At 41.5% G+C, this 19,340-nt stretch overlaps 4 protein-coding genes across 4 annotated transcripts; 1 reads left to right on the forward strand and 3 right to left on the reverse strand.

The window, feature by feature from the left end:
- The first annotated feature begins 1,847 nt into the window (after positions 1-1,847).
- On the forward strand, positions 1,848-2,477 carry LOC121054191 (UPF0496 protein 3-like). Its single transcript, XM_040523195.1, has one exon. The coding sequence runs from the start codon at positions 1,848-1,850 to the stop codon at positions 2,475-2,477; it is 630 nt and encodes a 209-aa protein (XP_040379129.1).
- A 3,431-nt stretch (positions 2,478-5,908) lies between these two features.
- On the reverse strand, positions 5,909-6,994 carry LOC102715754 (abscisic stress-ripening protein 5-like). Its single transcript, XM_040523439.1, has 2 exons — positions 6,579-6,994; positions 5,909-6,490 (listed from the first exon to the last, which is right to left on the reverse strand). Exons 1-2 carry the CDS (start codon positions 6,909-6,911, stop codon positions 6,269-6,271), a joined length of 555 nt encoding a protein of 184 aa, XP_040379373.1. The 5' UTR covers positions 6,912-6,994; the 3' UTR covers positions 5,909-6,268.
- A 4,307-nt stretch (positions 6,995-11,301) lies between these two features.
- Positions 11,302-12,120, reverse strand: LOC121054192 (stress protein DDR48-like). Its single transcript, XM_040523197.1, has one exon. The coding sequence runs from the start codon at positions 12,118-12,120 to the stop codon at positions 11,302-11,304; it is 819 nt and encodes a 272-aa protein (XP_040379131.1).
- Positions 12,121-14,966: 2,846 nt separating this feature from the next.
- Positions 14,967-18,844, reverse strand: LOC102708428 (protein SET DOMAIN GROUP 41). Its single transcript, XM_015836633.2, has 7 exons — positions 18,725-18,844; positions 17,549-18,328; positions 17,394-17,433; positions 17,218-17,318; positions 16,127-16,225; positions 15,453-15,695; positions 14,967-15,082 (listed from the first exon to the last, which is right to left on the reverse strand). Exons 2-7 carry the CDS (start codon positions 18,311-18,313, stop codon positions 15,065-15,067), a joined length of 1,266 nt encoding a protein of 421 aa, XP_015692119.1. The 5' UTR covers positions 18,314-18,328; positions 18,725-18,844; the 3' UTR covers positions 14,967-15,064.
- Positions 18,845-19,340: the final 496 nt, after the last annotated feature.

The following is a 19,340-nucleotide window of genomic DNA, read 5'->3' on the forward strand; positions in this document are numbered from 1 at the left end:
TGACCCCGGGCACACATATTTATACCCTCGGATCTAACTAACCTAACCAAATAAGGATTCGTATTAGCAACTAACTTATTACATCCGGACTTTAATTAACTCTAAAATCCTAAACAAACTCTCAGATAACAGCTAACTAATTTACACGGACTCGCAACTAATATCAAATCCATCTCTAAGTTCCGGGTCCAATCGAACTCTAATTCCTGTCCGACTCAAACTCTATCAGCTGCATCCGTGCCATCCTCATTTTTCTTTTCTCAACCGATTCGTCCTTTCTTGTCCAATTCGATCTTTAACTGCGTTCCAATCCATAAGAGTGATTTTATCAAAATCCGGCGTTAACATCCCCGACAAGGCGCAGGGCAGGTGCGTCGTGCTAGAGGACACCGTCGTGCTCGCCCGCGCGCTATCGCGGCGTGCCGGCGCCGCGGGCCCCCCGGCCGACGGCGTGGCCGCCTACGTGGCCGAGCGCCGGGGCCGCGCCGCTTGGATCGTCGCCGGCGCATGCCTGTCCGGCTACGTCCAGCAGGGAAGCACCAGCGTCCCCGGCGTCCGCGCCTACGCTGTCAAGCTGTTCCACGACTGGATCTTCTACAGGTTCATCTTCCCTTTGCTCGCCGACACCATATGGTTCAACTGCGGCGACCTCACGGCGCCGCCGCCGCCGCGGCCGCGCGACGCCGAGGAGGAAGCTAGCAAGAAGAGCCACGCACACTATCAGTCGTACACTTGACTACTCTAGTACAGTCACTGCAGGTGGGGCCGGACCAAATGTATCATCGTACCATCAGCAAAGCCATGCCATGTGTTGATAACTTTGATGGTTGCTAATTGCAGAAGTTAACTGTGGCACCATCAATCCATTTCAGGTGTACAACGTGATGAATAAGTTTGTTGTGTTTGGGAAGTGAGGTTAGATGAGATGCAGATGTGATGTCACTGCTGTGAGCTACATCTGCAAGCCTCTAAATTTTTTGGGGATAGCTTGTTTGTTTGTGAGATCAGCCAAAGATGCTCCTCCTCCTGTGCAAGCAAGAGCAGTGCATTTCTAATGTGGCAACAAAGTGTCACCTGAAATATCAGAAATAATATTTTAAAAAAGGAGAGGATAAAATCCACTAGCTTAGGTTTTCTATTTGCAAAACCAGAGTATTACACTAGTAGCCCATAGATTTAGCACATGATTTAGCACTACTACTGCATAAATTTCTCAATGCTTTAAAACAAAACGTTGCCTTCAGTGTCTTCCAATATTTAATCTGATATATCACTCTGTTGTTAATCTAAAAACCTATCTGATTCATCACCGGCCTTGCTCTTCTCAAGTGCCAATTACTTAACCTACCTGAAAACTGATAATCAGTCCACGCATTGCGCAATTATTTGGTCATTAGGACTTGTCTCTGAACATGTTTTCAACACGAGACAATTGTACGACAAGTACCTAAGCACGAGTACTACGCAAGATCAAAATTAGAAGGCCGTCTGATGGTACAGTCCCATAACCAAACCAAACCAAACCATCCCAGAGAGAAACATAGCTGTTTCAGGCAACTTGCACACCTGAAACACCTGAAACACCTAGGTTTCTGTCAGGTTTTTTTCGCCTCTCTTTCGCCTCTGGATGGCACACCAGAATCCACCAAGTTTTGTCAGGTTCTAGGGGTGCTTGCATATATATATAAAGGCTTCAGGTGAGGTCCATTTTAAGCCAAGGCAATTGGTGCAGCTCTCGATAAGAGACGCAATCAAAGAACTTGAGGAACAGATCAAGGTTTGATCCGCAGCAGCAGGACGTGCAGAGGATGATGCACCGGAGAACGTCCTCCGAGATCGAGCTGGCAATGGCGGGATACTTCGACGCCAGCGACGAGGCGTCGGAGATCTGCAGGCAGCTGCTGGTGAACATCAAGAACGCCCAAAGCAACTACCTGTCCATGGACAGCTTCCTTGCAAGCATCTCGGACAGCGCCGCCTCCGCCGCCATTGCCGGTGCCGACGCGACGACTTCACTCAAGTCGTTCGCCGCCAGAAGCAACCCATTCAGCGCCGCCACGCGAAGCAACTTCCGGCGCATCCACGACAGGCACTCGTCGATCCTCCACGCCATCAAGTCGAGCCACGGGAAGGTGGCGAGGAAGCTGAGGCTCGCCAGAGCGGTCAGGCGGTCCAGGACCGGGTCGCTGCTGCGGCTGCAGGAGCAGCTCGACACGGCGGCCAAGGGCACGTACGTGCTGGGCAGGGACCTCGACACGGTGAGCCACCTGGTGGCGCGGCTCTCCGACGGCATCGAGCGGGAGAACGCCATGGCGAGGTGCTGCGCGGAGAGGTTCCCGGTGCAGGAGATGGTGAACCAGCTGAGGAGGAGCTGCTCGAGCTCGAGGAAGCTGGTCGAGGAGCTGGAGGAGCACGTGTGCCTTTGCCTCGCCACCATCCATAGGGCTCGAGTTCTCGTGATCTCCATGCAAGCTTAACATGAAACTCACTGCAAGTTTTAATCATAGCATAGAATTCCATGTTTAATTAGGAGTAGTTGATGGATCATCATTCACGTGGTCAGAAATAATTTTGGAAAGTTGCTGAAGACAATGATCAGAGAGTTTGGTTTTATTGGCCATGACTTCCTACCATTCTTCAAAAATTTAGCAGACATCATTTTTTTTAAAGGAATTCATACAGCATATGACTCACTCAAGCTGATTAATTACAAATTCATACATCTCTAGACTACTGCATCCCGATCTAACTGAATCTATCGCACATCTAGTACTAGTGCACTGATCAATCAATATTTGAACTGGCTAACTGAATTAAGGTGGTGTAATGTAGATCAGCAAATCAAGTTAAATGGCCATCAATACTTGACCCAAAACACTGGGCTTGTGGGCTACACTTGGGTTCCTTCACATATTTGTTCCTCTCTTTTGACAGAGTTTGTCTGGGCTAAATTTTAACTGGCAGGGCAGCCATTGGATCGCTCGTTGGAGGGCTAGAGAAGATCTTGGCTGACGTGAAACTAAACTCTCTGTTTTTTTCTATTTGTCACCGTTTACTTCTAAATTTATGTTTAATTATTTATTTTATTGATAGATTTAAACAATTATTAATTATATTATTGTGATTTGTTTTATCATCAAAGATACTTTTAGCATGATTTATAACTTTACATATTTACAAAAATAGTAAATAAAATGAATCTTTAAATATAAATCTAAACATCAACACCGCTAAATAAAAAAATTGAAAGGAGTACTCTATCTATTCCATAATTTAAGAGTTTTTATTATAGAAATGCATAGCCAAAATCCATTATATTTTAGGACAAATGTATTATTTCATAGTGAGTATATTTCATCGTTGCAAATTATGACCCATTTATGCAGCTTGAACATTTAACTGAAAGACTAATTGATTTTCCTGAAAAGTTAAATTCTTTTCTCTTCTTTCAAAAATACTATTGTAGATGATCCCTCACACAATATATTTGGCCATATCCTTCTTGCTTATCCCATCTCTACGTTTCTTAAATCTCATCTCACTATAGCACTCATCTATGTATGGAGCTAATCAACTAAGAGCACAACATGGGAGGAGGTAGCGCTGGAATCTGATTGTGTTGGTGGCATGTTGGATTGTTGGGTGCGACCGTTGCAGACGGCTTGCGCGTTGTCGGTGTCGGTGTTTCGTCCTAGGAACGTCGGCTAGAACATGGAGAAGCTCACCGATGGAACGGGGAAGATGAAGAACGATGCCAATTCACCACCAAGGCCCTATGGGCGCAGAGGTGTGGCTTGCTCTGTTTGTGGGCACCTTGCTATTGATTTGGTGTTCTTTTTGTTGCATTTTTTTAGAATTGATTATTTGTTAGTTTTCCTTGAGATTTTTTTCTTTTTATAGATGGTTTTGTTGATATCTTAGTGATGCTGCAGTGATATCATGGTGCTCTATTATCTTGCGCTGATGGTTTCATGATATCTTACTACATTTAATTATCAGACCCACGATACATATATGTACCAGGTACTTGGTCTAGTACCTAGATCTTATGTATATGGTATCTGATACCTAGTACCAAATCTTGTATATAGGTATCATTTATCAGGTTACCTGATATCTCATACGGTTTGGATTCGGTAGGTCGCGTTCGGCTGTCCCAATTACATGTCTGGATTCCCTCGTTTTATGTACGCATATTTCTCTGTCTTTTTGCTAAATTTTTTTATAGGAAAGTTGCTTTAAAATATCATATTAATTTATTTTAAAAAATTTATAATTTATAATTAATTAATTAATCATGTACTAATATATTACTCCCTCCTTTATGTATGACACCGTTGACTTTTAGGATTACGTTTGACCATTCGTCTTATTCAAAATTTGTATCCAAATATACAAAATTATAATGCATACTTAAAATTCCTATAATAATTAATCATATTATAATAAAATAATTAATAATTATATAATTTTTTTAAATAAGACGAATGGTCAAACGTGAACCTAAAAGTCAACGGCGTCGTATAAAAAAATATGAAGGTAGTACTACGTTTTCACACCAGATAACTTACCCCAAAACCATTCCAAACTAACCCGGCCGTTGGTATCAATATCTAGTATCTAGATTTTACCACTGACTCAACATCATTACTAATCCGGTTGGTTGAATGGAATGACTACTGTAGTTGTCCTCTTTCTTTCTGCATATCATTCTTTTTCTTTAGCTTGCGTATCTTTAAAAAATGACTCATATATATATATGAGTCTGTATTACAGAAATGTAGGTATCATCCGCTTCCTTTATTTTAGGTATACGATGTTTTGGTTCTATCTAGGTTATGAATATGTTTAGATTCATCAATATCCATATGAATATAGGAAAAATCAAAGCATCTTATAATCTAAAATAGAGTTAATAAATGACGCCACTGAATTTGCACCACACGTTCACCATTTGCTTTATCAAAAAACTTACGTAATTACAGTTTATTTAGGTATGATTAAATTTATTATTAAATTTTATTTAATTATAAATTATATTTTTTTGCATATTTACGTAAAATTTTTAAATAATAGAAACAATTAACATATAGAGGTCATACCATTTAGAGGATGTGTTAGGCTAGTCCATTCATTCCTTCATTTTAAAACTAGTATTAGGGCTGGGCCCAGTACAATTCATGGGTATTTTGTATTCAGATGTATATCCATGATTTTTAGCAAAAAAAAATACATATATATACTGTATATACATATGTATATTCAAAAAAATAAAAAGAAAGCACATATTCAGCCCAAACAGACAAAAATAGACGTGGTGGGTCATTTTTCTTACTTTTGGGCCTCTCCACCCTCTAACCCACGTTCCACGACCCATTCGGCCCAACATTTTCTAACCCTAACATGAGGGCTGTGGAGAGCGTGGAGGCTGGTTGTGGCTGGGGTTGGCGGCCGGTGCTTGCGGACTGACAGCGGCCAGCGGCGGCGAGGCTGCGCGGATCCAGGGAGGCGGGAGCGGCCAGCCGGATTGGTCAAAATGATTGTTTTTGCGTTCATTGAAACGGAATTCTTCTCGTAAGTAAAGAATAAGGACATCTTAACTTATTTTCAAAATACGGAGCATCGCAAAGTTGTTCTCTAAATTGTAAGAATTCTTCTAATTTTATCGTTTTTCATCCTTTACATGTTTCACATGCTTTCACTTTCTATAAGTTGAACAATGTTATGTTGTTACTAATTCAATGAAATATGACTTTAGACTCAATTTAACATTTTGTATTATATATGATATATATTGGACAATCACATAGTGTTCGATGTTATTCAAGCCAATTAGTGTGATTTTAGGTATAATATTGTTTACACCGTTACATTTTAAATACCAAAGATGAAATCGTGCACCCGCCACTGAGGTATAGTATATTGTCTATATGCTACAATAAAATTTTATTCAGAGATAGTTATTATTATTAACCCAAGTCAAAGGTGTATACAAGCATGTGGCAGAAGAACATGTACGTACAGAGAGCACAGACCCTCTTATACAGTACAAACCCTGCAGGCGCAGCAAATACACGCATACGTACGTAGTACTCTCATATACACGAGCACATACTGAGCCCGTACGTACAAAAGCTCAGGCTCTTATTCAGCTACACGCACACACAGTCGCACACACAGTCACAGACGCCACGCGCGCGCGCCATGGCGACACCACACGTACGGACGCCGGCGCCGCCGCGCGGGCATGCATGCATGGCGCGATCAGCTAGCCGAAGAAGTGGTGCTTCTTCTTCCCCTCGCCGCGGCCGGACTCCTCCTCCTCCTGCTCCTCCTCGGCGTCCTTCGCCGCCTGCTTCGACTCCTTCCTGTCGTGGCGCTCGTGGAACGCGAACCCTCCGCTGCCCAGGGCCACCGCCGCCGCCACGCCCTCCTCGATCTTGTGCCGCTGCGCGTTCTCCGGGTCCTTCTTCACCTGCTGCCTCTCGTACTGCAGGTGCACGGCCGTCGTCATCAATGGCGGAGGCTTGGCTTGATTTGAGGAAACTGATATATAATTGATATAGCTAGGCGCGTACCATGGCGAAGGCGCCGGCGGCGAGGGCGCCCACCTCGCCGAAGCGCTCCTTCTTCTTGTGGTCCTTCTCCTCCTTCCTGTACTTCTCCGAGTCGTCCCGCGACGACCCGTCGTACTCGTCGTCGGCTTCGGCGCTGGGCTTCCTGTACCCGCCGCCGCCGCTGCCGTACTCGTCGTCGCCGACGGGCTTGTCGTACCCGCCTCTGCGGTCGCGGTCGTAGTCGTCGGTGCCGGACTTGTTGCGGCCGTACTCTTCGTTCCCTGACCTGTCGTACTCGTAGTCGTCGCCGGCGCCGGACCTGCCGTAGCCGCTGCGGCCGTACTCGTCAGCCATCACGACACGATAGAGTTAAAGGAACTTGACACGATCGATCGATCGAGTTTGTTGCACACTTGCACCGTGTTTCTAAGAACACATCAACGTGAAGTATTTATAGCAGGGAGCAAGCTGATCAAATTTAATTAAGTCTTGGATTGCTTCAGAAATTAATCACATGTAGGGGTAGTAGATTGTGGCTAATACGCTGCACACGTAATGCCGGAATCAATCAAATAATTACTGGTAAAAATCAGTCATAACCTGGATATTTTTTTTGCAAACAGGAATTAGATATTTAGATATGGTTCTTAGTTGCATGTCGGCGTCATTTGGTTGGGCCACAAAATAATATTAATGTTGGATGGGGTTTATTCTCAGCATCAAGGATTAGTTGCTCTAGATTATGCCATAAGGACCAAGTAATGAACAGAGTATATAGAATAAAATCTGCATACATAATGTTGAGTGAGTCAGGGATTATATTGTTTTCTACGACAAAATCGGGCTTTTCACACGATTGATTTGAGCTCCTGACATTCGCGATCGACCAGATGCATGGTGAAGTGACAAATATACTAGTACCAGTGTGTTAGTGCCTTAGTGGAGATATTTATTCAGAGTAATTAAGCTTTGCTTGCTTGGCAATGTACACCATCACATTGGACCGTGGATATTAATTAACTAATATAACCATTGCATATGTACAGGTTCAATGACAGGCGATCAGGATTATCCAGTTCCTATGCAAAATGTATTCAACGCAATGTTTGCTATCACGCATTCACGACCATCGCAGAGAGGCCAAATTAAGTATTTTTTTTCCTTCTTGTTAAGTATTATATATAGGATAGGAGTGGTTCAATCCATAGATTATCCGTGGCCGAATCATCCTTGTTGACACCTTTTTAAATTTGAATGCACATGCTTTTCTCTCTCTTTTGCAGATGTTCAAGGTTTATTTGGAATTTTTTTGAGAAATAACATTGTTTTAATAGAAAATCGTAAGATTAGAGACCATCCGTGAAAAATCATAATTTTAACACCCTGTCGAACAGTGGGTACGTGTTTAATTAGGACCTATCGAACAACAGCAGCTCGACAGGGGACCCTATCGAACACCCACCGTTCGACAAGGCCTACCACCTAGCGCTGAGGGGCCTGTCGAACTACTGAAGGTTGACAGGCCTCTCTGTTGAACTGCTGAAGGTTGACAGGTCCCCCACCACCCTAGTCAAACGATGGTGGTGTTCGACAAGCGCCTGTGGAGGGTCTGTCGAACACCACCAGTTTGACAGGCCCCTGTCTAAGGCCTGTTGAACTACCCCTGTTCGATAGGCCCACTCGCCGTTCGATAGGGTACAGTAGTTCAATAGGCCCCTAAAATTTCTGATTTTTCATGGATAGACTTTAATCTTGCAATTTTTCATTAAAATAATGTTATTTCTAAAAAATCGTTTGCTTGGACCCGCAACAGTTAAACTAAAGGGTTTTTTTTTATCATACTTGAAAGGTACTAAATTATAGTAGCTCAAGGTATTAAAATTTTACATTGAAAAATATAGTATCTTGATGTACTTTTTAAGAACGTTAAAAAAAACTCTAAACTAAAAGGTAGGGTAACTTGTCTTGTGTTTAATTTCATCGTGATGGCTGTAGTTTGGTCCCGAATAATTAATTTAGGATTGGTTTAGTTTAACTTAAATAAACATGTTTTTATAAAATTTTAGTTTATTTAGTTGAACTGAGTACCTGAGCTAAACTACTCATGGGTCAACGCATGTCCATCCCTAATTTACCGTTTATTTAGTCAGAGCTATAAAGCATGTCAAGTTCGCTTCTCACACATAGCATGCACCTTAGCCTAACCATCATCACCAGACAATTGTTTACCTATATAAGTTTACCTATCGCCACGAAGTTGTGCTCTAAATATGATATATTTTGTTTGTACTTTCTAAAAAGGAATTTTCAACCCAAAAGAAGTAAATGTTTACGATCCATGTTGTGTGTGGATTATCAGGCTTGAACTTGCGATTATAAGGAGAGCCGAGATAAGCTATATTTGTAGAGCAATTTTACCATCCTTAGTAGGTACCATGAGGTACCAGTAAAATTTGATACCTCTGGATACCTTAGATACTATAAGGTATTAAATTTTAGATAGAAAACAGCGCATAGTACCTTTTAAGAATGAGAAAAATGCTCATATTTATAATCCATTAGTTGAGTCGTTAAACTAGCGAAACCAAATAAATTGGGCTTTAACGAGCCATATCTATACCTATCTCTATGACTATTCCTCTAGCATGGCAAAGCGACTCAAAACGGACCTAAAATGTCAAAATTAAGGTGCCCTTTAAGTTGAAAATTTAGCTCCAACCTTCTCCCTAATCAAACTGCCAAAAAAATAGCATCCTCACATGTCTATCTCACCATTTACAAGTTACAAGTTAAGTAATTAACGAGAGCATTGAGCGTGGGCTCCCAATCACATGGGGAGGGGAACATTGAGCATAGCCTCCCAATCGCTTGGGGGGGGGGGCAATTTATGTTTTTATTGGTATCGTGGAATGAACCCGTGTTTTATAATTAGTGTTCTGAAATGAGAAATTTAGAAGTGGATTTTTGGCTATAGATGGTAATACGTGTAGGATCCGTATATAGCTCACATGTACTACTATTTGCCAGCGTAAAGCTAGATGACTAGACGAGATCGACAGAGGAAGACTGGATCGAGCCGGCCGGGGAGGAGATAAGCTCGATCGATCACACATGATCACAAGCATGTAGCCAAAACGCCGGCCCCCTGGAATATCAGAGCCGGGGGCCATGCATGCCCGTGCGCGAGTTAAGTGTGGACGTCATTCTATCGGCCGGCGAGTCGTCCTCGAGTTGGTTGGGTGGCGCCAAGGCGAAAACGCCCTGTCGGCCAAGGCATGCAATTGCAGCCGCGTCGGTGTCGGCAACGGGAGGAGATCAGACTTTCGCGCGCGCGGCGCCCGCGGCATATCCCGTGTAATATCCAGCATGCGTATCCATCCCCCGCCACCGGCCCGGCCCGATCGATCGAGGGGAGGGGAGGGGAGGGGACGGACGCGGTCGCTAGCTGATCTGACAGCCGCGACGGCGACGGCACTGCCCCTTGACCACGTGGAGCAATCCTCCAGAGGCCTCCTTATCGTTTCGCGCTTTCTCTCCGTGCACGTTAGACTTTCTGACATTGGCAATATTAATACGTACGTGTGCTAATGAATCTTGATTAATATACATTAATACATAGATGAATCTAAATAAATCCAAAAAAATCTTATAATATGAAACGGAGGAAGTAGCATGTTAACAATTTAAAAATGCTGCAAGGGTGTTGTTATGTTTCTATGAGCGAATGTTATAAAATAAGTTAAGATAGGAAAGAAATAAAATCAACTTCAAAATTAAGTTTTAAAAAGTAAAATATTGTTTTATGATTATAAGCCGTTACGAAAACGACGACGCTCTGCACATGTTGCTGCTTCAAATAATAGGGAGTAGTTGTTGCCTTCTGAAGATTTTGTTAAAAAAAATTGCACCATTTTAATATTTACCTATAAAACTTATTTCTAAAATCTGTACCATTTAATGACAACATCTCGTCTAGCATGATGAATATAATACCGTCACATTGTAATTTGCGCGTAAGTATCATTCTATACCTGTATGCTAGCTGGCGTTACAAAGCCCTTCCCAATCCCCACGCTAGTCCTGCTAGTGTGACAAATCATTAAAATAAATAAATATTAAAAAGGTGTAAGAAATTAAAAAAACTAAACCCCTAATAATTACCTATATTTTCTATAACGGAATTTAATCTAGCCACAACTACGAATTACAAAATATTAAAAAAAACTATTTAAAATAGAGTTTTTTTTTATCATCCTTAAAAAAATACCTAAGGTAATTTGTACTAAAATTCGTGACATCTTGAAATACTTTTTAAGGATAATTAAAAAACCCCTTTAAAATATATCGGTTTAAATTCAGAGGGAGTCCCTACATGGTTGCGTGGATATATACGTGCACGTATTACCCTGTATAACAGGAAATTGCTTACATATAACAGCATCAAAGAGTGTATCCGTACTTGTTTGCGTCATTGCGTGAATATATATATAGCCTTGCCTGCTACTTCTGCATATATCACGTTTTATTCATGTGGAAACAAAGCAGAGCCAGAGCAGTACATCTTTGTACATGTATCAGGTTCACGGCTACACTGGTACATACAAACATAAATCCAGAGCATATACATATTCGGAGACAAATTAACCCATGCTGTGTAAATAAGAGGGAGTACACATATGAAACCCTTTAGTAATGGTGTTGGAGCATCAAGAGTGCCCTGATTCGGCTTCTTGACAGTACTTGTTTAGTAGTCATCGGAACCGGCCTTGCCTCTCCCAGTGGCATACTCATCGGTGCTCGACTTGCTGTAGCCACCGCTGCCGTCGTCGCCGCCGGTGCCGTCCGTGCTTGATTTGTTGTAGCCGCCGCCGCCGCCACCATAGCCATCGGTGGTGGATTTGCTGTAGCGGTCGTCGCCATAGCCACCGGCCCCGGCCTTGTCGTCGTAGCCGCCGGTGCCGTAGTTTTCTGTGCTTGATTTGTTGCTGTAGCCGCTGCCACCATATTCATCAGTGTTAGAAGTGTTCTTACCACCGTCGTAATCGCCAGCGTTCGACTTGTAGCCGCTTCCGCCGTAGCCATCATCATTGCCGCTTGCCTTCTTGTATTCGTAGCCACGACCACCATAGTCACCGGCGCCAGAGTCCTTGTAGCCGCTGCCATAGTCGCCGGCACCGGACTTCTTGTAGCCGCCACCGCCACTGTAGTCATCAGTGTCGGGCTTGTAGCCACCGCCACCGCTGTACTCATCGGTGCCAGATTTACTGTAGCCACCTCTGCCACTGTAGTCATCAGTGCCAGTGCCGGATTTGTTGTAGCCGCCGGTTAAGTCGTCGGCGTTGGATTTGTTGTAGCTGTCAGTGCTGCCATATTCATCGGTGTTGGTGTTCTTGTAGTCACTCTGATTGTCACCGTTGCCGGACTTGTTGAAGAGACCAGTGTCCCGACCATAGTCATCACCACTGCAGCCATAGCCTCCAGTGCTGGTCTTGCTGTAGCCACCTTCCTTGTCGTCGTCGGCACCAGACCTTCTGTAGCTGCTGCGATCATACTCATCAGCCATTTTAAAATGAAAGAGATTCACACAAGAAAACACAGGGAGATGCTCAGTTGCACTATGCTTTCAAGAAGCATACAGTAGGGAGGTACTTATAGCAGCTGATAGCTAAATTTAGGTATTTTGAGAGATAATTTGTTCTACCCGATCAGGGCTCCAGCGATCAGAATTACAGGTGGCGATATAATATGGTGCACAATTAATAACTGAAAGCAGTTTGTTTGTAGCCTAGGTGAGGATCTTTTTGTGATATTTGGAACCAGGGGGCAAATGGGTAATTGGAATTGGAGCAAAATTCACATGACCACAAAAATAGATGCTTCACCACAAAATTTTCAAATGCACCACATATTATTTTAGTTGACGTAAACACACTTGAAAACCACTTATACTGTCCACATGTTGGAAGTGATTTTTCCCATATCTGTATTTGGGTCCTATATTCGTTAATTGATCATTATCACAGACATTACCTACAGACCAATGGAAAATCACATCTTGCAAAGTGGATGCAGAAATTGCTTAATCAAAGCAAAAGAGAGAACTTTTTTTGCCCTAATCAGATAAAATGTTCTCTCGTGTAGTTTCATTATAATAAGCCCTCATAATAAATGGAAATTAGATGACAGGTCGCAAAATCATGACATTTGGACAATACAGGAAATTTTTTTCTTTAGCAAACTACAACCGTTTATGCACTGAAGTAGTTTGGTGCAAAATCTTAAACCATGATAGAAAAAACAAACCCTACGCACTAATAATATTTCAACACAGCCCAACCAGCTAGCTCGTATTTCAAAGTGAATACTTGTACGTATACAGCACATACACACATTGTCATGCAAGTAGTGATATCTAAAGAAAATAAGGGAAATACACATGCATGAGAAATTTCAGATTTTTTATCAGCACCACTAGCTCAAAGTAGACAGGTCTGTGCTGGCAAAAAGACAAGCCGGCCCATTAATGTAGACAGTTTAACTCCCCACTCAATCTGTCAGTGGAAGAAACATTGCAGACAAAGGAAAAATGCGAAAGCATATTCCAACAATTATTTGTCACCAGAATCAGCAATGCTACCAGGGAAATTATGGCATTATCATGAATTCAACTTGCTATCATAGTGTCATCTGTTTACCAGCAACTGTAGTTGTTTCTTTTGTGGCTTCAGGCTGCAGTTAAATCTAAATGACCAGATAGCTCAACCTGATACCTAGAACATGCACCTCAATTATTTAGAATATTGCTACTGAAAATTATTGAAGCTTGCAATTCCATAATTCAGTAAAAAGTTACCTTCACTTACTCTGAAGTTAAATGATGTGGGAATGAGCAAATAACGAACACAAACTAGCAGCTCAAGGCTTGCAGTTGTATCAAACTGTGTTTCATATTGATACCCGAACGAATTGCAACTGATAACCATTCATTTCGCTTACATATTTTCAAATTGAAGATAATATCCCTGCAGATATGGTTAAATTTGATTGAAAGTTAACTAAGAATACCGAATAAAGAAAAATCTATTGATCACACCTAAATTGGAAGACAGAAAAGAACAGGAAATAAATAGAACATACCACATGACTCAACAGAAAATCCATGATTGTTGTCCATTTGTAAGGATTTGAAACTGTTACAAGTCAATGTCGCTTCCAAAGAGTTCAGACTGGTTAATTTCATCCAACTATATTGAATGAGACCCTCTGTTTTATGCATAACAAACAGCTGCCACATTGTCTTCCAAGTCTGAAACAATTATTGTTCTAACTTGAAGAACATATCAGCCTGTCAGAAGTGTTTCTCATAGGAACCATTTTGCGCCTTGGAAAAACTGAAATATCAGTTCCTTGAACCAAGACATACTTGTGACTAAAAAACAATGCTGTTCTTCTTTATTTCCCTTTAAAATCTACATTTGCTTTTCTCAATTAAATATTGCAAATGTCTTGAATTATTGCTAGATGGAATGATTCTTCCATGAGCTGCCGACAACAAGCAGCTTACAACCAATGAATTGAGAGCATCTTCCAATCACAAATAGCTGACTCTTACTAAAGCAATAAAGAGAGTTTTGTTTTGGGCCTTTATTCTTGAGTAAACTTTTGCATCATTATTCAAATTGAAGATTATTCCATTCTTCCATGAGTAAAAAACAAGATTTGGATACTGACCAAAAAAAATGTTATAAATAGAACAGGACAAGGAACAACCATTATGACATGTACTGTGATTAACTTCAGATAAAGATGTTTGGAAGACCTCGGTGATTCCTTCTGGAAGAGGTACTGTAACTTTAAACTCTTCTCCTAGCTGAAATGATTGGGAAGAGTTCTCGAATCCATAAACAATAATTCAAGACAATTCTGCTGCAGTGCTAACATAACAATAGCTGTATGCAACAGACTGTTCCCATAAACTCACTGAGTCACTGCTAATATGTATTAACTTCGTTAATCACAATAAAACAGAAAGCAATAATAGCATCCATGTAACTTCCCCTTGACAAAAATGTAGAGAACTTCTGTTTGTAGATGAAACTATCAGTTCGATCCTACAGCAAACTTGAAAGTAAGCTGCTCACCTCAATAAACACAATAGATCACATCAAATGTCAATTCCAGGGGTATATCTTATAAACACATACCTAAGCTGCCACAGAGTGATCATTGTACAATATTGATACATTCAAGCAGATATTTAGCACGATCAGCCAAATAATGCTGTGGACCATAGCATATATCTGCAAGATATTTGCTGTAGGTGATGCAGCAAACAGCTAAGCTCAGAATGCACTCTTTCTGTTCCTTAATGAGAGTTGCTGACCCATGTTTACAAGAAAGGTTGGCAGAATCTTCCTCAGAAAGCTGGAAAGCCTGAAATATTGCTGGACCAAGCCAACTGAAGTCTATGGGGTTCTTTATCTTTTCCAGGCAGGGTAAGCCTTGGGCTAAAAATGGCCAGCACCCTAATGACAAAGAAAACATATGCTTGCTGAACTTCTCACAAGTTGATCTGAATTGATCGTACTGCACAGTATCATGTTTTGCTAAATTTGTTGACGCAAAGCTAAAGATAGTTTGAGATATGTTTTTCCTTGTTTCCCTCTTTATACATTCAGCAAAATCTAACATGGACTGTCCAGTGCTTAGCAAAAAGTGCGACAGAAGGGTCATAAAGGAACATTCAGATAAAAATAAGTGATGTGTAGCCCCAGCAAGAACTAATGAATAAGCTGCTGCAGCTTTTGTCATTCTGAAAACAACATCACAATTTTCTCCATGCAAACTATCAGTGCTTGATTTTAAGGCACTACACCGGTATGCAGAGGCAAGTACCATGAAACTGCTGATACTGATGTGATGTAGAGGGTGTAGTATGTATTTCCTTGGTGACTGTTCCTCTTGCTGCAAATTACTCATCAGGTTTTCTGAAAGCATGCTTTCAATTACATCGCAGCAAGCTTTAGGGTCATCAAGAAATGAGCATTCAGAGATTGCCTGCTGTAAGATATTGTCCAAATCCTTAATTGCTGGATCTGTAACAGCATCATCTGATGTATTCAAGTTCCTAGCATCACACTTATCAGAATAGACATGTCAGCATGGAGAAACCAATAGCCTTTTCTTTCAAAAAGATAATTTGCTATTTTTAAACATGAGTTTTAGAAGACCAAAAACATTTTCTTAGCACGAATGCATAAAATCAACTAAAATTGTTTATATTATTAACTGGCGAATATATAGCTTATTGGTTCAACTAAAGTTGGGGTGAGATTTATCTAGAAGTTCAAAGGCATAAGTTCAATTCGAAAGCATGGTACAAAAGACATTTGAGATTCAAAAGATTCTCAGTTCTCAATGGCTAGAGTGATCCTCATGGCAGAGTAGCAATGCCGTGAAACTTCCATAACAGTGTGTAAATGCATTGTGATAAAATCAAATTGCAAAATAAAAGTGCATGGCAAGGTCCAACTGCAATGCCAACATTTTCTTCATAGTTTGAATCTTACACTCAGAATAAGATCCCCGTACGGTTTTGGTACTGCAGTACAACGCTCGCAAGAACAAATGAATTTATACTTGGACCACAGATCTGAAAGCCTTGCTTCCTGGAAAGTTTAGTTATGAGTGTGATGACAGTATCACAGTAGGGAAAGCGTCAGAAACTACTAGTGCAAATAGTTAGGAAAACAAAACTTTCTTTTAACATCATACAATATACTGGACCTAAATTTAGCAAACACCACTAACACTAGCTGTTATTAATTCATTAAGTCAATCACTATGCATCAATTGATTGTCAATGAGATAAAGTGGTGTAACTGTGTGCATCAGCCTATGCTAAGATATTGAAATGTAAATGTATAACATACATGCACTCTGTTATGGGCAAATGGGATTAAGATCCAAGGCTCCAAGCAAGCCTTGTGTGGGTACTATAGCACCATGGTACTGTTTGCGTGGGACTAGCGTCCTCTATTGGAAATTACTCAATATAGGAAGTTTTAGAGCTGTACATGGGTATTAAGAAAGTAGGTGAAACTAAATGGGGGGAGGGTTGTGATTGGTCAAGAGAAGGAATTAGGTGGAGAAATTGAATGGTGAAAGCTTGTGATTGGTTGAGAAGAAAATATAGGTGGAGAAGTTATATTTTGGGACAAATTTCAAATGCTAGAAGTTGCTATATGTTGGGACAGAGTGAGTAGATGTTATGCCTTACTCAGGTTACTGTGTTCCATTAAATTAGAGAATATCTCCTAGGGGTTAAAGTAACCAAGTTTATACTTGAACACTGTATCAGTCTCTAGTATTAGTGTATCACCCTCTCTGTCAACGATTTCACTGTGTTCATACAGTGCTATACCCTTGGTCCTTGGACTAAGCAAAGAGTGCCCTACCTTCAGGCCACCAACTCAATTCCGTAACACACTCCCTTACAGTTTTTCTATATATAGTAGGTGCACATAAAATTACGTTTTCTACAGTTTTCTGAAATCAAAAGGGAAAATCTCATAATCTAAAAATTAATAATTTGATGTCTCAGAGATTAAAGCAGGAAACAGATTACAAGTGCACGGAACAAGCAAAAGAAAAATAGTACCCTGGTCTGAAGAAGATCAATGTATGTTATGAAAACTTCATCTCCCTTATTGATCGACTTTGTGCAGCGAACAACAACTTGTGGACCATATCTGCATTGAGCTGAATACAGTGACAGTGAAGTTTAAAATGATTGTTCTGTAAGTTACAAAATCAAATTAACATGTAAAGAAGTACCATGAGCAGAATCATCTTCTTCAGACTGCCAAGCATGCCACTGCAACCAATATGGAGTTCAATAACTCACTCTGCAGTGTGTAATAGATATCTCCAAATGATGCAAGAAAAAGTATTGTGGATACTAAATCAAACCATCAGTTAAACTCCATTACCACATCTGGTGCAGCTCCTTTGCAAATAGGGACTACACAGGATTCTGGTTTGTCTGAAGTACAGTCTTCATTCCGTGAAGCCAATACAAATCGGTAAGAAGCATTAGGACAGCAGCTATGATTGAACCATGAGAATCTAGGGCCATAAACAGCAATCCCCAGAGCCCTTCCTTCACTAATCTGCACCTCAACACTATCTGTCATCACTGCCCACAGTGCCACCTTCTCTATTGTCAGACCGTTGGAGAAACCAAGTGTGGTTTGCATTCGTAATTTCCTGGCAGACAACATCAACAAACTTCCCTCCATAATCATCTCGGCAATCTCTCCACCTTCCTCCATAACTTGCCCAATACCACTTGCCGAAAGTCCACCGATTCTATTGGGACTGCTGACTGAATCAAATGAAACAAGATCACGCATCTCAAGCGAATAAAGAAGGCGCAGGGCAGCACGGATATTGCTTGTTTCTTCCGTAAGATAGGAGGGGGAGGCTTCCCTGAGATGGTTCGCAAAGAAGCAACATTCTCCAGAAGATGAATGCACTTCACAGTCTGATATACAGCAGTCTGAGCAGCAGTATCGAACATAACCACACGTCATACAAGACATGGCATAGGGGGGTTGAGTCGGTATGTTGCGGAAACATGAGGAACAATGCGAGTGGAGTAATGCGTCGTGCAGGGCGGTAGCATAAGGCGCAATCGCCTGAGATAGGTCCTCCGACATGTCCACAGATTTACTGGCTCTCATCCCCATTGCCATGTTTTGTGAGACCTCCTGCAGCGAAGTTTTTATTTTCCACAAAATCAAATTCATGACTAACAAAATCACCCAAACACTAATCAAAACTGGACAAGGATCCCCCCCCCCCTCAGGATAATCTATAAAACTGTCCAGCCATAAATTCAACATCTGGCTATAAGTCAATCTCCAGCATTCTTACTGCCTACCTTTTGGCCCTAACTGACCTTACAACCATACCAACAACTCCTCAACAAATCTGGCCATCTCCTTTCCCTCTAAATCTCTACAATACCCTGCCTAACCATTTCACTTCAAGCGAGAGAAGAAAAGAAAAGGGCACTGACCCTGAACTTAACAAAACCATTCTAGTAACCCTATTTAACATCAGGTGCGCCCGCGGTGGAGAGGTGAGGGGTTTGGTTTGCTCACCTCGAGACCGACAAAACTTGCTAAGAACGAATCCGCCGCGACCGCACCGGAGTTAGTGAAGTATGGGAAATAGGGGAGGGGTCGATGCGGTGGGTGCGCCGTGCGCCCCCGAGCCCTCGACCTCCCGGAGACGGAGAAGACGAGAGAGAGAGTGTGCTGTGGGGCCTACAGGTCGATGGCCACCTGTCCGCCCGCCCACCCGTCCATTGCTAGAAACGGAGACCGTCCGATGCGAGATGCGCGGTGCAGATCGACGGGGGAGTAACATTTACTTGGCAAACTCCAGTTAAATTAAATAATACTCTCTCTTTTTTACGCGGTTAACTTTTTAATTTACATCTAACATTTTTTATATTTAAAAATTTTATCCAAATATATAAAATTATAAACCACACTTAAAGTTACTTTAATAATAAATCAAATTATAATAAAATAGTCAATAATTATATAAGTTTTTTGATTAAGATGAAAGGTAAAACATAGATCAAAAGGCCAACGACATCAAATAAAAAATCCGAGGGAGTATTACCGTAATTTGTACCTACGGACGCCGTAGGAGATATTGGTCATGTCTGTGAAGGATAAGATTTGAAGAAACAATTGTTCACAGTAGAAG

This window comes from Oryza brachyantha, chromosome 4, assembly GCF_000231095.2.
Source record: "Oryza brachyantha chromosome 4, ObraRS2, whole genome shotgun sequence".
Taxonomy (NCBI): Eukaryota; Viridiplantae; Streptophyta; class Magnoliopsida; order Poales; family Poaceae; genus Oryza; species Oryza brachyantha.